The sequence below is a fragment of the Suncus etruscus genome, chromosome 13 (genome assembly GCF_024139225.1).
Source record: "Suncus etruscus isolate mSunEtr1 chromosome 13, mSunEtr1.pri.cur, whole genome shotgun sequence".
In the NCBI taxonomy this organism is placed as follows: domain Eukaryota; kingdom Metazoa; phylum Chordata; class Mammalia; order Eulipotyphla; family Soricidae; genus Suncus; species Suncus etruscus.
The window spans coordinates 55773289-55792392 of record NC_064860.1 but is presented as its reverse complement, the minus strand read 5'-3'; the positions used below and the strand labels follow the sequence as shown (position 1 = coordinate 55792392).

The 19104-nt window shown below is 29.6% G+C and overlaps 1 protein-coding gene and 1 non-coding gene across 3 annotated transcripts in view; both read left to right on the top strand.

Annotated features, from left to right (window-relative positions):
- The window catches only part of NCAM2 (neural cell adhesion molecule 2), a 424349-nt gene that overhangs the window by 381322 nt on the left and 23923 nt on the right, over window positions 1-19104 (top strand). Inside the window, exon 16 of one of the 2 annotated variants that reach the window (XM_049785727.1) lies at window positions 5167-5639. The exons of the other annotated variant lie outside the window; for it this stretch is intronic. Within the exon in view, the coding sequence (XP_049641684.1) occupies window positions 5167-5273 (107 nt within the window). The 3' untranslated portion in view covers window positions 5274-5639. Of the gene's footprint in view, window positions 1-5166; window positions 5640-19104 lie in introns of those variants that run through there. 2 annotated transcript variants of the gene reach the window in all.
- On the top strand, window positions 6561-6664 carry LOC126026834 (U6 spliceosomal RNA). Its single transcript, XR_007502046.1, has one exon. It is a non-coding gene; the product is annotated as a U6 spliceosomal RNA (small nuclear RNA).

Genomic DNA, 19104 nt, shown 5'->3' with positions numbered 1-19104 from the left:
CCCCAGACTGCCAGGGGCAACATCTGAGTGCAGAGCCAAGAGTGGTTCCTGAGGACCCCGGCTGTGGCCTAGAAACCAATCAATCAATCAATAAATAAATCAATAAATAAATTAAAAAGAAAGAGTAGGGGACCGAGTGATAGTGTAGGGCAGCCTTGTAGGATCAGCCTTGCACTGGGCTGATCTAGGACAGACTGCGGTTCCCCAATGTCCCATATGGTCCCCCAAGCCAGGAGCGATTTCTGAGCATAACCAGGAGTAAAACCCTTTGTGTCACCAGGGGTGGCCCCCCAAAACAAACAAACAAACAAACAAAAAAGTTGAGTTGAAAGGATATGTTCTCAAGTCTCAAATCACAGTGGAAGCTTTTCAAAATATACAAAACATGTTTAGATGAGGCAGTAAATAAAAACATTTTATTATTAAATTAATTTTTAATTTATTTAAATTAACTACTATTAAAGTTATTACCCCTCTGATTTGGACAGATAATAAAATAAAGTGCACTACAGTTATGGCATGTGATATTTATAATAATTATCTTAAACAGACAAATATCATGAACAATGCTTAAGTCTGATTCTCATTCTGAGTCAATATTTTCAGTGTCATGCTTTAGCCATTTTATTCATGTATTTATAGGTCAGAATTGTTTTTATAATTATTTGTAATAATTATCATTTTAACAGACATATTAGGAATAAGGCATTAGTATGATTCTCATTCTGAGTCAATATTTTCAAAGATTGCAAGAATGTCATGCTCTAACCTTTTAATTCATGTATCTATAATCAGAATTACATTTTCAATGTAAAAATTAGTATTTTATGAAATAGGTGAATATTTTATTCATGTTTGTTAAAATATATTTTTTAAAATGACATAAGGTATGCCAGAAACTCAGAATTATTTCTAATTTTGTAGGAATTTTTTCTTAATTTAAACAGCAACAAGTATAGAAAAATACATTAAAATTCACAGCAATAGGGAAGATATGTCACGATTATTTAACCAGAAAATTTTATTTCAATTTTGATGAAAAATGAAAATAATTATAATGCATATCCTTAACTATTTTCTTATCATATCATATCATATCTTGTCATATCAGCTTCTCTTGATACCCATGATTCCACCTTTAAGTTTATTGCTTCTGTTTCTACAATCTGAAGGTTCATTTATTCATTTATTCCATTTTTCCATAATGTTATTACTTTAATATAAGGACCGAGATGAGTAGAGAAGAATTTTCTGCTAAAAGTACAGAAGTGATATTTTCCTCAAACACTTAAATCTAGAAGAAAAAAAAGACACTAGGCAACTTACATGAAATACTCCAGTTAATTTTAACAGAGATATATGCTGCTACCTCTTGTTTCCATGAGTGGGTTTTACAAGGTATAGCTTAGAGGAATAAAGTGAATTTTAGAAGAGATACCAGATTAAATGGCAAAATATTCCTGCCTTGATAGTAAGGTAGATTAGTTAAGCCATGTACTTTATGATGCTTGCTTAGACGATTAGAACCCAATAGGTACGATTTCTCAAAATTAAAAATCTAAAATGGTAAAACCAAAATCTGGCACTGAGGAGGAAACCAAAAATAAAGGAACATTAATATAACATATGTCCATTTTAAAATGTCATATGCTTGTCAAATCAATGTGTATGAAGAAAAAATAAGCAGAATTGTAATTGTACTTAGTTTGCATGTTCTCAGCATACCCATATATGATATGTGAATACTGGGTAAGTATAATAAAATCAAAGGGCAATGCTTAAGTTCTATAAAATGGACTTGATATCTCCAGTATTCACATCTTTCTCTTGCCTTTAGTAAAGTAATTGTAGCACCAAACATATTCAACATACTTACTATAACTTAGAGGGTTAAAAAAAACTCCATTTATCTATGGTACTCTACAGGAAGGGTAAATCACACCATTAATTCTACCTTTCAACAAGGATAAGATGTGACAGAATTCTAGAAAAAATATATTTTGTATTGAAAGTTGAAGTAGAGATGTATTTGAGAAAATAAAGGTTTTTATGTGGCGCTCTATTGCCACAAATCATAAGTAACACTCAATTCAGAGTGTTGTAAAATAACCTTATTAAGTCATTTTACTGAAATAGGTCGGTGTAAAATTAGGTAGCAGTAGCAATGGGCTAAAGAGTGTGAGATTATGTGGCATTGCCACCATGTTTACTTAATGCTTTGAGTAAATGATAGGATAAAGTGAGCAGAGTAAAAATAGTACTTGGATGATGAAATGGTAGCATATTGTTTCCAGCTGATGAAAGAAAGTCAACAGAAAAGTAAAATATACAGAGGGACAAATTTAACTATCTTAGAAGGGAAGACGTAGAATCCAAACCATTCAAATCATACAGTTAGAATAGAGTCACAGCAACTTCACAGAAAAGGAAAAAATATAAGGATTGCTTTACCTATAAAAATATCATAAAATAGATCAAATTTGCTATTTTATGGAATATATTAACTGTGAAGATTTTATGGAAAGTCACACTAAAAATTCTAAAATACTTGGAGTTCTCAAATGAATCATTATAACCATTTAAGATATCTAGAACAATTTTAATTTTTTAAACTTTATTGATTGATTGATTGATTGCTTTTGGGACCACACCTGGCGGTGCTCAAGGGTTAATCCTGTCTCTGTGCGCAGAAATCGCTGCTGGCAGGCTAGGGGACCATATGGGATGCCAGATATTGAACCTGGTCCCTCCCAGGTAGGCCAAATGCAAGACAAATGTTCTACTGCTGTACTATCACTCAGGTCCCACAATTTTAATATTTTAAATGACTGCAGTGAATGAATATAATTTTGAGATTTTTTTCATTTCCCATTATATCCTACAGACTTAAATTTTGTATGGAAAAACTTTAAAAAATTATTTTATACATAATTGTTTTATATAGCAGATTCTTCTGATTTTTTTCCTTAATAGGTATCTTAATTGATAAAATTCCCCATTGTTTTTAACTGAATTAAAATAGTATTTCCTGAGTGTAGTACAATTAAAAAAAGTAGTGGTTTAAAATATTAAATTTGGAAGGTAAATTAATAAATAGATATTCAGGGGCCGGAGAGAAAGCAAAGTGGTAGGGAATTTGCCTTGCACACAGCTGATCCAGGACGGATGGTGGTTCAAATCCCAGTATCCCATATGGTCTCCTGAGCCTGCCAGGAGAGGCTTCTGAGCAGAGCCAGGAGTAACCTCTGAGCACTGCCGGGTATGACCAAAAACCAAAATAAATAAATATATTGGAACTCAAAACACTGGGATATCTATATGGCTCATGTATGATTTTATTTTAGTGCTATTTTTGGGCCCAGTTTAACAGAACAGTGAACAGGGTGATTGCCTTATACCTGACTAATCAGTGTTCAATATTGCACCTTATGTGATCTCAGCCCTATCAGGAATGATCTTTCAGATAAATAAGACCTGAGTACTTTATAATGTGACACAATAATATTAATAATAATAATGTATTTTCTGTTTCCTAAGTACAAAGGAACATAGTGTGAAATAATGTTACCATATATAATAATGATCTGGTATAATTCCCTATAATTTTATTGTACCAAGAAAATTGTTCAGCATATTGGGCATGGATGACAAATTAATCCATATACATATTATTGCAAGTTTATGATATCTACAATTAGAGATTGACAAAATGACATTTACTTATTATTGTAACTTAAATGTCTAGATTATTTGTAACTTGATGGAATGAATACAATTAGCTAGTTTAAAACTCCCTTAAGATAAATAAATATATTTATTAAAATACCTCCCACCGAATTTTGCCTTACAAATGCATAATGTATGTATTTCAGCTAACAAAGATGTAAGCATCCTTTTTAGCAAAAAAGTAAAAGTATTACTTTTACTTGTTTTTATGAATTAAAACTTCTTAATTTTACATTGACCATTATTATAATTTTGTCACAAGTGATTCCATTTATACATTTTAGATGATAATAAAATAATTTAATCATCTAAGTTCAAGCATGTGACAACATCCATTTAATTATTTAAATTTAATGTGATAAAAATAAAATATTATAATTCATGACCAATATTATCATTGTTTCAACATTTTTTGTTGACAAATATTAAGTATACTTCTAGTGCAATATGTAATAAATTATTTTTTCTTTGGAAAGCATTTGAAACCACTCTAGTTTCTAACAATATGCTTTCATCTTTGAATAACAATATCAACAATAGCAAAATCTTGAAGCCCAGAAATACTATAGAAATTAGTGGTTCCAGGAATAGAGCTTCATAGTGTATGCAAGGAAAGCATCTTAACCCATGTATATTTTTTGATTATTGAACATTTTAGAATTAAAATTGTCTGTATTAAATATTTTAAAAATAAAATCAGTTATATATACATTTAACTACATAGATATAAAATATAATATTAATATTATGCAGTAAACAATGCGTTTGTTTTTGCATATCATAATAGACAATATGGTAAAGTTTCTAAAATCTTTTTAAAATTTTTTGTTCTCAAATAGCATTTATTTAGAGTTTGTCCTTGGCCATTCTAATTAATTCACGCTATTCATATCAAAGAAGTTTTATATTTGAATATGTCTCTTTTATTTATATTTTGTTTTCATCTTCTTAGAAACTATGTTAGGAAAAATGTGTTAATAATGGCCCACTTGACATTCTGAATGTAAAGCAATCATGTTTAAAACTGTGTTGTGAATTTATTAATGAAGACCAGGGATTTTTATCTTAAAAATGTATTTCCATTACAAAGTAATTGTGATATATATGTGTAAATTTAGTGACAGAACAAGTGTCCATATCTTGTGAAATAAGTGTTATTAATATTGAATCTCAGCTATGACAAATAGTTATAACTGTTTAGACATTTAATGTCTTCACATTTATAAAGCCAATAATTTTATCTATTATTTGATTAAATCACAGTAGATTTTATAGTAATTATATTTGCTTTGTGTAAATGTTGCATTAATTATTTTTTCTTTTTTTCTTTCCTACTGTCACTGTTTCCTTTTCTTTTATTTTCATGTTTGTAACTCTACTGTTTTTTACCCTAATTGCTTTATTCTTATTCTATTTTTCACAAATAATTTCATCATGCAGAAAAATGCTGTGAAGCGAATAAAAGTGAAAATGGAAGCCGGTCATGGCAGCTGAGTGCTGCTGGGTTTTCTTTCATTATTGCCATCACTTTGTCTTGCATGTTTTAATGTTGTTAATATGTCGGTGTACTTCATTTTATGTCCGCATATTTATAAGCATATTCCAAATTTATGATGAAATATTTTCTAAAGCCCAACTAATTATGCATGTACTTCACCCATGAACAATTAGCCATTTTTTCCTGTCCCAAAATTGTCAACCTTTAAAGTAGATAATTTGTCAAAAAGCCACTGAAGGAAATTAAATCAGGATTATTTCTTCCAGTTCTAAGTTTACTGCATAAATTGCTTCATTCTAAAATTTCTTTTAATTTGTAAAGTTGGCCTTTCTTAATATTAATTCATTTTACTCAGAACTTAATAATTTGTTTTATCTGATAATCTTTATTATTTTTCAAATGCAAATAAATATCCATGGATATATACTACAGACATGTCATTTTGTAGAAATACGAGTGTTTTGTATTGGTGCTCTTGGATATTCCTTTACAATTTCAATCAAGGTTTATGGCTATTTAAAATGATCCATGGTTTAAACAAAACATGCAGTGTTTCTATAATGTGATGTAAATTTCTATTGTGTTATCGATATTTCTTTTAGTGATCTAAAAAAGCCATAAAGAAATAAAATGAAAGTCATTTTAAATTTGAACATCGGGGCTTAAATGATAGGGCATTTGCCTTGCAATGGCTGACCTGGACAAACTTGGGTTTGATCTTCAGCATTCTACATATTTCCTCAGCTTGTCAGGTTCAATTTCTGAGCACAGAGCCAGGAGTAAAACCTGAGCGCTGCCGAATGTGACCAAAAAAAAAAAATTTAAGATAAAACTAAATTTGGACACATATTTTATTTTTTAAAAGTAAGTTTTCTTATTAATTTAATAATTTAATGCAATACGTTATCTGTCTAAGTTCTAGGGTACGTAGAAAATTAAATATAGATATTCTTAATAAAATACACTATTGAACTGGATGTAGATGTTGTTTTGAGCTGGGTTAGCCTGGACACCAAATCTCATTGTTTTGTTCAAGAAAAGAGAAAGATGTATATTGTATTTAGCTATTAATTTAAAGAATATAGGAGATTTTCAAGATAAGCAGATATCCCAGCTTTTAAGGGAATGTATGTTTGATTATTTTTCTTTTCTGCATTTTGATCATTATAATAAAGAAATAGTATGCCATGATTTTACTCACATCCACACTTCACTAAGTGGATCTACTACTAAGTTAGGAGGTTATAAAGCAGCCAAGTATATATGTATAAGCAACAGCTGCATACCACCATGGAAATCTAATTATTATAGTTTGTTTTTAAGATTTCTTCATTATGTGCTCGCTTTGGCACATATACTAAAATTGTAACGATACAGAGAAGATTGGAATAGCCTTTGTGCAAGGATGACACACAAATTCATGAAGTATTCCATATTAAAATAAATAAAAATATTTTTTTATTTAAAACATTTTATCTTTGACCAAGGGTGGAGCCCAGGTGCTATAATACATGCACATGTTCTGGGTTAACTTCCAAACAATATGTGTCCTGCAGCTTGACTTTGCTAGAAGTAACCATTAGGGCTTGAAAACTATCTGAAATGGCCCTTGCCCCTCAATAGTAGTCAAATGTATCAGCGCCCTGAGTAAGTTTTTGTATGATGTATTCAAATATTAGTTGCATTGTTTACAATTATATATTTTAGTATCCTATCATTTAAGATCTAAGTGTAGTCATAATTTAAGAATTCTGAATTTAAGAATTTCCAAAGTCCGTAATATCTACTATTTTTTTCACTTTTATACCAAGCAACAGGATTTATAGAATAAATAAAGTTGACTCCCCCATGTTTAAATTTTCTTCTGCATCTGTCTATTCTCCTGTGCTGAGAAAAAAGAATTTCCCAATCTATGCAATATAGAAGTACAATTATTAGAAACATTTTGTATTAAATAATGATAGTCAATGCTCCATTAAAAAGTGATTTTAATTACATTTTATAATTCATATTATCTGAATTTAGAGGTTACATGCAAATGTGTTAATTACTTGTATGTAGTAAGAACTGGAGAAGTGTTCCAATGACACTTTCAATAACAATTTTCACCGTTCATTATAAGTTGACTGGAGCTTTCAAAATTTTTTACATAAGAAAGCAAAAATATAACCACCTAAATTTGGTAAATGATTAAAGTATGCTCTGGAGATGTGTACAATATGGGTTATAAGTGAAAACAGTTTGATTCTTTATATTTTGTTTTTTGTAACTCTAGGTAATCGCAGTTAGCTGAACAACACTCAGTCAGTTTCACGTAGATGACAAATTCATAATGCTTAAAATAATTCAAAATTAAAATCATTTTCTGACAAAGAATCATTATTATTTACAGTTAATAAATTCAGTTAGATTTATTAAACATCTTAGTACAAAAGAATAATTTAATTTTTAAATTAAAAAACTACTATTAAATATATATTCTAAGGTAACAGTTATATTAGTAAAATATAGCTTTCTAAATTACTCTCAGATATTTTAAAATAATGTTCTGTGTTTTGTCTTACTACTGGCATAATAGATTAACACAACCTATAAGTAATACAGTACTAAATTTCAATACAATAGACAACATTTTTAAAGCTATCTCCTTGGATATTTAGTTAAGAATTAATGATATGTAAAGATAATACTGAGCTACATTTTTTAACCTTAGTTTCACCTTTGTTAAATGCAGACAAAAAAATGTGTTTTTATTCTAATTAGTTTAAATGAATATCATTTGTTTAGCAAAACATTAAAATTCACTTATTCTATATCACCTCATTTCATAAATTATTTTTGTTTTATCTGATGTGTTTTTAAATAAAACTATCTGAAACATATGTGTACTTGTGTTAAGAGGAGTTCTGTTATTGATTATATATACTCAAAGTAGATGTCTATATATATTATTGTGTAGAACATATCTCCATGTGTTAAATCATTTCACAAGTTTGCTTGACCATATTATATTAAGTAAAATTAGATGAAGTTACTTATGCATGACCATCATTATCAGATATAGGATATAAAGATTAGAAAAACTGTATCTTTCCTGTTTTTTTTTCTTTCCTATATTTACCTATTTTCTCTTATTTTCTCTTTTATTCACTCAATCTAACAAGAATAATATTATTATACAAACCACCTGGACCATGTTTTAGACTTATAAGTCTAAAATTAATTTAGCAAGGTGCTGAAATTAAATTTTCTTGTTTTTGAAATGTTTATCTTAATGTTATTTTTCACTTTCTCAGTTTTTTATTCTTTTTCTGACTTACATCATTTTTTCAGATATAAGAATTAGTGTATTTTAAAAATGCTATTCTTATATTCCAAGTAGTATTATTTAAATGCATATATAGTTGATCAAAAATTGAATTATATATATGTATATGTATATATTTTTTGTTTTGTTTTGTTTTGGGGGGGGCCACCACCTGATGATGCTCAGGACTACTCCTGGTTATGTGCTCATAATCGCTCCTGGCTTGGGTGGCCATATGGGACACCAGGGATCGAACTGAGGTTTGTCCTGGGTCATCTGCTTGAAAGGCAAACTCCCTACAGCTGCGTTATCGCTCCAGTCCCCTGATTTATATAAATTTTTGGCATAATTAATGACATCATTAAAAACTGCTCCTTTGTCTACATAAATTAGCTCAAACACTTAAAAACATATGCACAAATGATTTTACTCAATGTGTGTTTTGAACTTTGGACATTCCTTATACAATAAAAATTAAAATTAAAACTGTGCACAACATATCTGTGTCAATATAGAACATTAATATTTAATTGAATATTTTCAAATACATTCCATTATATCATATTAAATTTAAATTTTAAAAATTCATAAGTTTAAACTTTTAATATTTGGAGTTAAGATTATTAATTTTCAAAAATACTAATTTAAATTCAACAAAATATAGCATGTGAGAAGACATACTTTTGTATAGATTATGATTTCAGATACATAATGCAATTTTCATTAATAATGCAGTAAGTCTATATAAAATTGAAAGGCAGATTTATAAAACACAAAATATTTTAGAAATTTGGTTATTGAAATCAATCAATTGTTAATTATATTTGGTTCTAGCTTTAAGAATAGCTAGCTAATATAAATCATATTTGCAATTTATAATCATCAAAACATATGTATTTTCAGATATTCCAACTTTTTCGCCATTTTTTCTGGTTATGATATTAGCATCATTTGAAAATTGAATATATATTATCTGTTATAATAACATCACTTATATTTTTCAAGGACTCTTATGAAATAGAGTCATTGAATAAATATGTTAAGAAAGTTGGAGGTGTTCTGTATATGACTGAAACCCAACTACAAACATGCTTGTAATCATGGTGCTTAAATAAAAATGTATATAAAAAGAGAAAGTTCATAAACATCACACATATGTCCATTTATATATTTTATTATTGTTTGCATAATTTGCCAAAATACACATAACTTATAAAGGTGCAAACTGTGTATGCTTTCAATAATGTCATTTATTTACTTCCTTTCTATTCTCAAAATCTTTGTTCATTTGGCTGGTAGTTTGTTTCCCATCTGGAGTTGAGGGATTAGAGATGTTTTCCAACAATATGACTGGGTTGTGTGAACTGGAGGGTTCAATGCTCCAGCAGATCAGGTTTGTGCTAACCCATTATTGCTGAAAGATGACAGCAGGACCTCATCATTTGGGAATGGGGCTAGATTCCTGATGCTTTTGGAATCATATTGGAGTCTCCACAGGAAGGCACATAATGCTCAATTTAATTTTTTCCTCCCCAATATCTAAATTTTTTTTATTTCTTATTCTTTCTCTAATCTCCCCTCTCCTCTACCTACTATACTTTATCCTCCTCAAATCTAGCCCTAGATAAATAGGATGCATTATTTTCTGTCTTGTATTAAAATATTTTCTGTTATACTTTTGACATTTTAGCAGCTGTATCAGGGATACATTCCATAAAGGTTACACCAAGGGTAATGCACAAAAGCATTGATTGAATAATAAGCTCAAATTTTAATAATTCAAGTGATTGAGTATACAATTATCTAAAAGTAATATTAAAGTTAGTTCAAATTAAACAGTATTGGTAAAATATTCTAAGCTCAGATGGTTATCTCATAAAATTGGTTTATTTTCTCTCTGTTAAAATTTGGTAGTTAGATATCAGAATTCAGAATGTGGTATCATACTAAAATTTAGGAATTAAGTATATTAAAAAAGGATATCTTAATAATACTCTCTTCCAAATTGATATCAAAATTAGGGCTATATTTTATAGTGTATATTTAAAATATTTATTTGTAAGATTATTGTTTCTCTTTACTTTATTGTACCTTAAATTATAACAACATAAAGATGATAAAAACAATACTTAAGTAACATCTCAACTTTATGTAAGACAAAATATTCAGTGAACTTGTTACTTTAATTGTTTAAATCAAGAATGACATGAGTGTTTACCACAAACATTTTGAATTTTTATCTGAGGTTATTAATTAGATAAACATGATATTTCTTCCTTTGCTCTGTAGCACTAACTAATCTTAAAGTATGAAATAACTGTCTATAAATGTTGCCAATAAAGTACATTATTTCATAACTTGTATTTTAATTATTATGACAAATTTGAAAAAATATAGCCAAGGAAAACACCTATGCAAATTATTGTGCTCTAATATATCTGATTGAGTATCTTCATAATGTTTCTGATAGACTAGTATTTTATAAATTTTTTTAAATACTAAATCAAGTAGAATTAAATTTTATTTTTAAGTATATATTAGTCTAATTCTGGTTGCCTTTTCTGTGATTTTTCAGTTTGTATATGTTCATGTGAAATCAAGTTTTTCTTTATCATGCTATGTTAAAAATGAAGTTTAAAATTTTCACATTTACCTACTACAAAATATTAAGTGGTATTATTTTTAATGTACTAGTTTTTTTATACAAACTAAATTGACAATATGGAGTAAATTACTTATTGTGTTTTTTTATCTAACAGTAAAAGTTGCTGTTTTAAATAATGCTCACAATTCGTGAAATATTTTGTCTCACATCTTACATAGATTCTATGTATAATATTTCTGTTAAAATGATTTTTCTGATCATTTAAAACATTTATTTTCACCATAGCTTATTTTCTCAAAAAATACATTATAAGTGTATTATTGTCAGATTCATCTCTTATTTAAAATCTTCAGCATAATATCCAGCACTATGTGTATTCCTAGCATGTGTTTCATAGTATAATAAATGTCATTTTATTTTTTGTACCTTTGTGTCTCCATTGTTGTAATAAAGAAAACTGAGGAAAAGTGTTGTTATATGTGTTTTCTTTATTACTATTGCAAGCCTTTTTTTGTCTTTGTTGTGTGTTTTCATTTCTAAGTTAATCCAATACAATATTTTGGTATAATATACATATAACCAATGAATTGCTACTTTTTGAAAATAATGTTAAAGTATCCATAGACATATAAAATAATTTAGAAACAGTCTGAAAGACAATTATGTTCCACCAAACTAGTTCTAGGATATTAGGGATTGGATTTTAAAATGAGATAACATTTAGTTTAGTGCAGTAATATATAACGAAATACATAAATGTAGTTGAAAAATTGTTTTTATTTTGGGGACACACCTGGAAGTATTCCTGTCTCTGAGCTCAGGGATCACTCCTAGCAGTCTCAGACACCCATATGTGGTATCTGGTATTGAATCTAGGTCAGGTATATGCAAGCTAAGTGCTTTATTCTCTGCTCCACCAATATGTAGTATCTGGTATTGAATCCAGGTCAGGTACATGCAAGGCAAGCACTTTATTCTCTGCTCCTGAGCAGTTGACAATTCATGTCTTGAGTGAGTGGTGTTTGTTCTAGCAGTGTTTGTGAAAGCAGGTTTTATTTTTTTTTAATTTGCTGTGTGTGGAATGGACACATCTTGTTTTTCAGGGATTAATCCTAGCTCTGTATTTAGGAAAGATGGGGGAACATAAAAGGTGTCAGAGATTGAATAGGGGTTAAACTTTGCAAGACAAATACATTACCCACGAAACTAATTCATTCATTCAAACTCTGAAACAGAAATATTTTGCATGATTCCACTCTTAATTCCTTTTGTTATAATATCTCTTCATAAGAATAAAATTCTAAAAATTCAGAGATCTCTGTTAATCCACATCCAAGTTTTCAAACAAAATGACTTTAAATAATTTTAAGTTCTAGTGTTACTAACAGAAAATATTTTAGAACTTGATACATAATATCTGATGTATTGAGACTACCTTAAATGATTATACCATTCACAGGTTTATAATTGCTCTTAAGTTTCTTTTTATCAATTAATATGAAAAGATTCTGGCCTAAAGATATTGAATAATTTACATAGAAAATTGTTGTAATTGGGGCCGGGCGGTGGCGCTCGAGGTAAGGTGCCTGCCTTACCTGCGCTAGCCTAGGAGACGGACCGCGGTTCGATCCCCCGGCGTCCCATATGGTCCCCCAAGCCAGGAGCGACTTCTGAGCGCATAGCCAGGAGTAACCCCTGAGCGTCACCGGGTGTGGCCCAAAAACCAAAAAAAAAAAAGAAAATTGTTGTAATTATAACCTAAGTCCAGGGCTGTTATTACAACTATAAAGTATCTTTATAAACTACAAAACCTTCACATAGACATGAGTACATACCTATTTTAAATAATCACATACTTATTATAAGTAATGCTGTTGAATATTTCCATCTACCATTTTCAAATATAGGAAATTAAGAAAAAAATTGGTATTTAAAGATTTGAATTATTTTAAGGAACAGGATCTTTCTTATTCCAAAATAAAACTTTCAGAATGTATCTTGTTATATATAATATATAAAATATATAATATATTACCTGCTACTGCATGTTTTATATCTTTTAAAATCAAATCTTTAAAGAAATATCTCTACTTAGCTATAGATTATGACTTTTTCACATTATGTAATTTAGAATTTTTGTACATTGTGAGGACATGTTGTATTTCTGTATTTTTCTTTCTATATTCCTAGATATCTCTTGACAATAGATCAATCAAACTGGAATTACCAGTGAATTGCTGGACATTTTTGTAGTGACTCACAATAACTTTATATCATTTTATTAACTTTATGTTACTCTATTCTTTGGGGTCTCTTGAGAAACTGAAGAGTTTTAAAGAGTACTTTAGGGAACTCTATATTGATAAAATAACCAAACACCATCATTTTATTTTTATCAACAAGCAAGGTAAAAGAAGATAATAAGTAATAATTAAAATAGTCATGTTCTCTTGACAGTTTTCACAAGTTTCTCTAAAAATTAATGAATTGAAGATGTCATACCAAAACATCTACTCTATTTTGTCTGTTTTTGACTTCTTTTTGAACGATCTATAGAAAAATTGATGACAAAGAAAAAGTAAAATATCTATAACCACAATCGCTGCATCATGTAGTTCTATCAGAATAATTTTTCTTACTTCACCTTATATACAAAATTGCTTCCCAAAATTCATATTATAAACACAAACAGATTATGGTCTAAATACAATATAAAATAGGTTTTAATTTTATTCCTATGTTTGGACATTTCCTGAAAACACTCTATAACATATTTTGTATTTTGTAAGAAAGACTAGATAGTTGTTTTCTAATTTGTAAAAATAGTTTTATTACTAATAAAAACTAAAAATGTGGGGCCGACACGGTGGCACTAGAGGTAAGGTGTCTGCCTTGCCAGTGCTAGCCTAGGACAGACCACGGTTTGATCCCCTGGCATCCCATTTGGTCCCCCAAGCCAGGAGCAACTCTGAGTGCATAGCCAGGAGTAACCCCTGAGCGTTACCGGGTGTGCCCCCCCCCAAAAAAAAACTAAAAATATTTTCATACCAAAAATGAGCATTTTAATTTTAATAAATCAAGCAGCTCGAAATCATAATTTACATAGTTATATGCTATATCAGATCTCATATATTACATACTTGCATCTCTACTTATTTTATTTCCAACAAGAATATTGTGATTAAAAATAAGATCTATTCAAACTAATACTTCTATTACTAAAAAAGTATTTATTTACTATCAGCATGTAAAAATAACTTAAACTTGCTAACTTGATATATAACTTCACAAAGAATAAACCATATATGCATATCACAATTAAAAGTAAAAAAATTAAGCTCTTGAAAAATTACAGAAAATATTCAATTTTAGTGCCTGTTTATTGAATACAAAAATTTATATAGGGTTTTTATACACTATCCTGACTCTTTTTAGCAATGGGTTCAGTATAGAGACATTTAAAGGACTAGAGAGAATATATATCTCTACAGAAGGAACTTTTATTCATGAGTTAACTATTTTATCCGTGAATTAAACAATTAGGAAACGTAAAGGTAAAACATCATATATTAGTGTTTGTGGTATTTGTTTCTTTTTATGATCCTTTTGGTTTTAAAAATGATTGAGCTACTACAAGTTTACCATTTATAGACACTTCGTTGCTCAAATCAAGTTAGTCATTTCAATATAGATTTTAGAGATTGCCGTTGCATTTCTTCCCTTTCCAATTGAAGAATCAATCCATTTTTGCTTCATAATAGCAGTTTCAATTTTTTTTGAATATTTCCGATTTCCAATTCTTTTTTTTTAATTTATAATTTTTATTTTGATCATAGTGGTTTACATGATGACAATAATATTTTAGTTAAATATTTACATAACATCAGGGGGGGATTACCATCACCAAATTGTCTTCCCTTCACCTCCGTTTTTGTCCTGTCTCCCAGATCCACTTCCCTCACCCCCAGGGCTGCTAGAGTATGTGGTCCCCTATGTACCTATCCTACCACATAGTAGTCTTGCATCTGATTGGTCTAGGTGTCTCCCTAATTTCCCCCTCTAACTGGGAGGTAGGCCTAGTTAGTTAATTTTCAAATTTACATATAGGATGGTAATGAGTTCTCATCAATCAGGAGTTCTTATCCTTCACACTTTCATGAAGAATCGCTGCCATTACCAACATCTACAAGAGTACATTTGTTATATTTATGAAGCTCCATTGGCATGGCATTGCAACGAAGATCACTGTTTTCATTTGGGGTCATTTTTAGTATTATATTCTCTGTAGGTTTTGACTACTATAAAATAAAATATATCCAAATTACACTATCATGTGAAATAAATATGCTAAATGATCCTATTTTCTTCCCCCTTCCTGGAAACCACTGCTCAATTGATCCCACTGTAGAAATTGAAGTAAGAGGGCTAAAGATAAAAATAATCGGAACTGGATAACATAGGGGATAGGGAAATGGCCTTGCATGCAGCCTCAAATACTTTCACCTCTAACCTCACTTGCAAGTGATGCTTGTGAACCCAAGACAAACAAAAAAGTTTTCAAATATAAATGGATATTAAATATAACATAACACTATAACACTTACAGAGAGGCCAGAGCAATAGCACAGTGGGTAGGGTTGACTAATGTTAGATCCCAGGCATACCAAGTGGTCCCCTGGCCTGCCAGAAGTGATTATGAGTGCAGAGCCAGGAGTAATTCCTGAGCACCACATGGTGTGACCTAAAAACAAACAAGCAAACAAATCCTTTGTAGAAAATAAGACTACCCATGCTTCCTTATTGTCACATATTATATTATAGTTTATAAACTTAAAAATTCAAATATATATTAAAGATTATATGAAACACATAATTTAAATTTTATAAATATTTTATCAGTATTACCTTTTTATGAGTACAATTCAATTTTTTTTTTTTTTTTGGTTTTTGGGTCACACCTGGCAGCGCTCAGGGGTTACTCCTGGCTCTATGCTCAGAAATCGCTCCTGGCAGGCTCAGTGGACCATATGTGATATAGAGATTCCAACCACCATCATTCTGCATGCAAGGCAAACGCGCTACCTCTATGCTATCACTCCAGTTCCGAGTACAATTCAATTTTGTAGATTTTAAGAAAAAGCCTATTTTTTGATCAAGGAAAACAGGATTACGTTTCACATAAGACTGGCCATATAATAGTTGAACCAAGAAATAGAAATTTGAAATACTCAATTTGATAGCCCCATACCAATCTATGAAGCTCCCTTAACAACTAACTCAACAGTCTTCATTATTTATTGCCAACCAAATCCCCTCCATCAAACCAAATGGAATATATAAGATTAAAAATGTATATGTGGGGTTTATAGAGTTGAAATGCTAAGAATAAACTACAAAATAGTTATCAGCTATAGAGAGCTATATTATGTAAATTATTTTACATCTCTTCATTGAAGCTTGACATGCTAATATACTATGTCAAGTCTCTATCTTTACATCATATTTGAGAATAATGGTAGTGGTGGGCAATTTTGTTTGTGTTGTTTTTCTTTTTTTTTGTATATAAATTCTATTCAAAACCCCATTCTATTAAAGTCAATATCTGTTAATCAACTCCATGCCCTACCTCAACACTACTTTTTCTAAATTCCATCTAGTCCTGCTGCTGTCACTATTTGCTGTATAGTCACTGCTTTGAAAATATTATATTCTGAAAGAAATAGCAGTCTCATCACATGGAAATCTCAAATATTACCTCTTCCAATTAGTGTTCTTGGAACTCTAAGCACAAACTTTAATGTTTCTGTAATCTTTCTGCTTTATTTACTTTATATTTTAGCCACTTGGAATTAATAATCTGTACTGAAATATAGTTTCTAAATTGCATGCATGTCCTATGCATAATTATATATTCTGAGAGAATAGAATCCTTACAAAATAAAATGCTGGGCCAGAGAAAGTCCATCATGTCATTCTTGCCTTACATGTTTGCAATCCATTTTTTATCTTCAGCATCATATATGGTCCCTTAACCCACTAGGAGTGATCCTTGAGTACAGAGTTAGGAGTAACCCTGAGCATTTCTGGGTGTAGTCCCTCAAAAAATAAAAAGAAATACTGATAATGTTTGTTATTTTTGTATTCCTTGATAACAATACTCTTTTCATTGTTATATGAAAATATTATTATATATATGAAAAATATATATTACTAAAATTACACACATTCTTTTAAATTGTTTATAATAAAGGCATGAAATTAAAGTTGACCCAGTAATGTCTTATTTAGCAAGTTTAGTAAGCAATATAACATTCAAATAATGAACTTTTGTGAATTACAAATTGATCACCTTTTTTGAAAGAAAATGTTTTTCTGGAATCTGAAAATGTGAGTAATTTCTAAAATTTGTTCATGAGTATTGTGAACTAAAGACTCAATGTAATGGCAAAATAAGGTTCAGAACTCTAAAGAAATATCAATTATTTTAGCAAAAAAAATCTTATTTCTTTGTCTAGTAATCATTCTGTAGTTTAATCTTTTTTAAAAAAATCTTTACATTGTTTCTTAACATCAGTTTCACAAAGGATCAAGAGGGATTTTACATGAAATTGTAAAAAGAAATGATTTACCATACAAATATATTTTTTAAAAATTGAGGTGCCAGGGAGATCACTCAAATACTAAAGTGCCTGTCTTCAGGTATAGCGAGTGCCCAGGTTAGATCTTAGATGCCACATGACTTCAAAAGTCCTTAATGGCCTCATTAACACTGGGAAGAGCTCTGTAAAATAATGCTTTTTAAATGTTCTTTATTTTGGAAAACTCTCAAATAGTGCTCTTGGAGCTCAGGAGCCACTATTGGCAGCACTTAACTCACTGAACTAAGTATTTAATATTAGGACCCAATACTACTTTTTCGTCTAAATTTATCCCAGTTGTGTTCGTCTAATAATGTTTCATGTAATTTGATGGATCAAACTTTAGTCTTTGTTCATGCAAGGAAGCACCTCTGACCCTGAGCTATCACCAAAGTCCAAATAAAATGAATTTCTTTTAGTAAAATATTTCTGAGTTCTCTCCTATTTAAATAAGCAACTGAATATATTGGAAATGAGCTTTAACGTAAGACTTAACCAAGAGAATTTGCCTACCAATAGTAGTTTAAAAAAAAAATCCTGTAAAAGGACTGGAGTGATAACTCAGTTTGCTTTGCATACAGCTGAGCACGGACCAACCTAGGTTTGAATCTGGGTATCCCATATGGTCCTCCAAGCATGCTAGGAGAGATTTCTGAGAGAAGAGCTAGTAGTAACTCCAGAGCACAGCCAGGTGTGAACCAAAAACCCAAAAGTAAAAAAACAATATAAAGTAAAATCCTGTAAAAAGTGAACATCACATTTAAATTATAGCATGCCTATATATAAATAATAATTATTATTAATAATAGGAATATTTAAACATTTGATGAAATTTAGAAAGATTTTTTAAAAAATAAAATTTTTTCAGAAAGGTATACCAACTATAAAATGATAATAAGTTGTAATACATGTATAGATAAAAATTAAATAAAATGAAAACCTATTTGGATAATGCTTAAAATTAAAAAGCACTATATTCTGGACAGCCAATGAAAATTTCTAGGGATACCTAGGTAATACTATATGTAGTTATCAATAAGGAACATAAATAATAATGCCAGATTTTATAAAATCCAATTGAAATGTGTAAATCATAAGAAGATTCACCAAATAATATCACAGATAAAACAAAAACAAATAAGAGTTGCCATCACTTTTTGTTTGATTTCTCTACCTACTTTAGTATTTTTAACTTTTTCTCAACTATATTTTATATTTTTATGTAATGTACACCTACATAATTAAAATTTCTTTATTCAAAAGAAAAATATTTGAAGGAAGTACTTGATATTTCCTCTGCATTACAATAAAGGAATATAGAGGAAAAGAA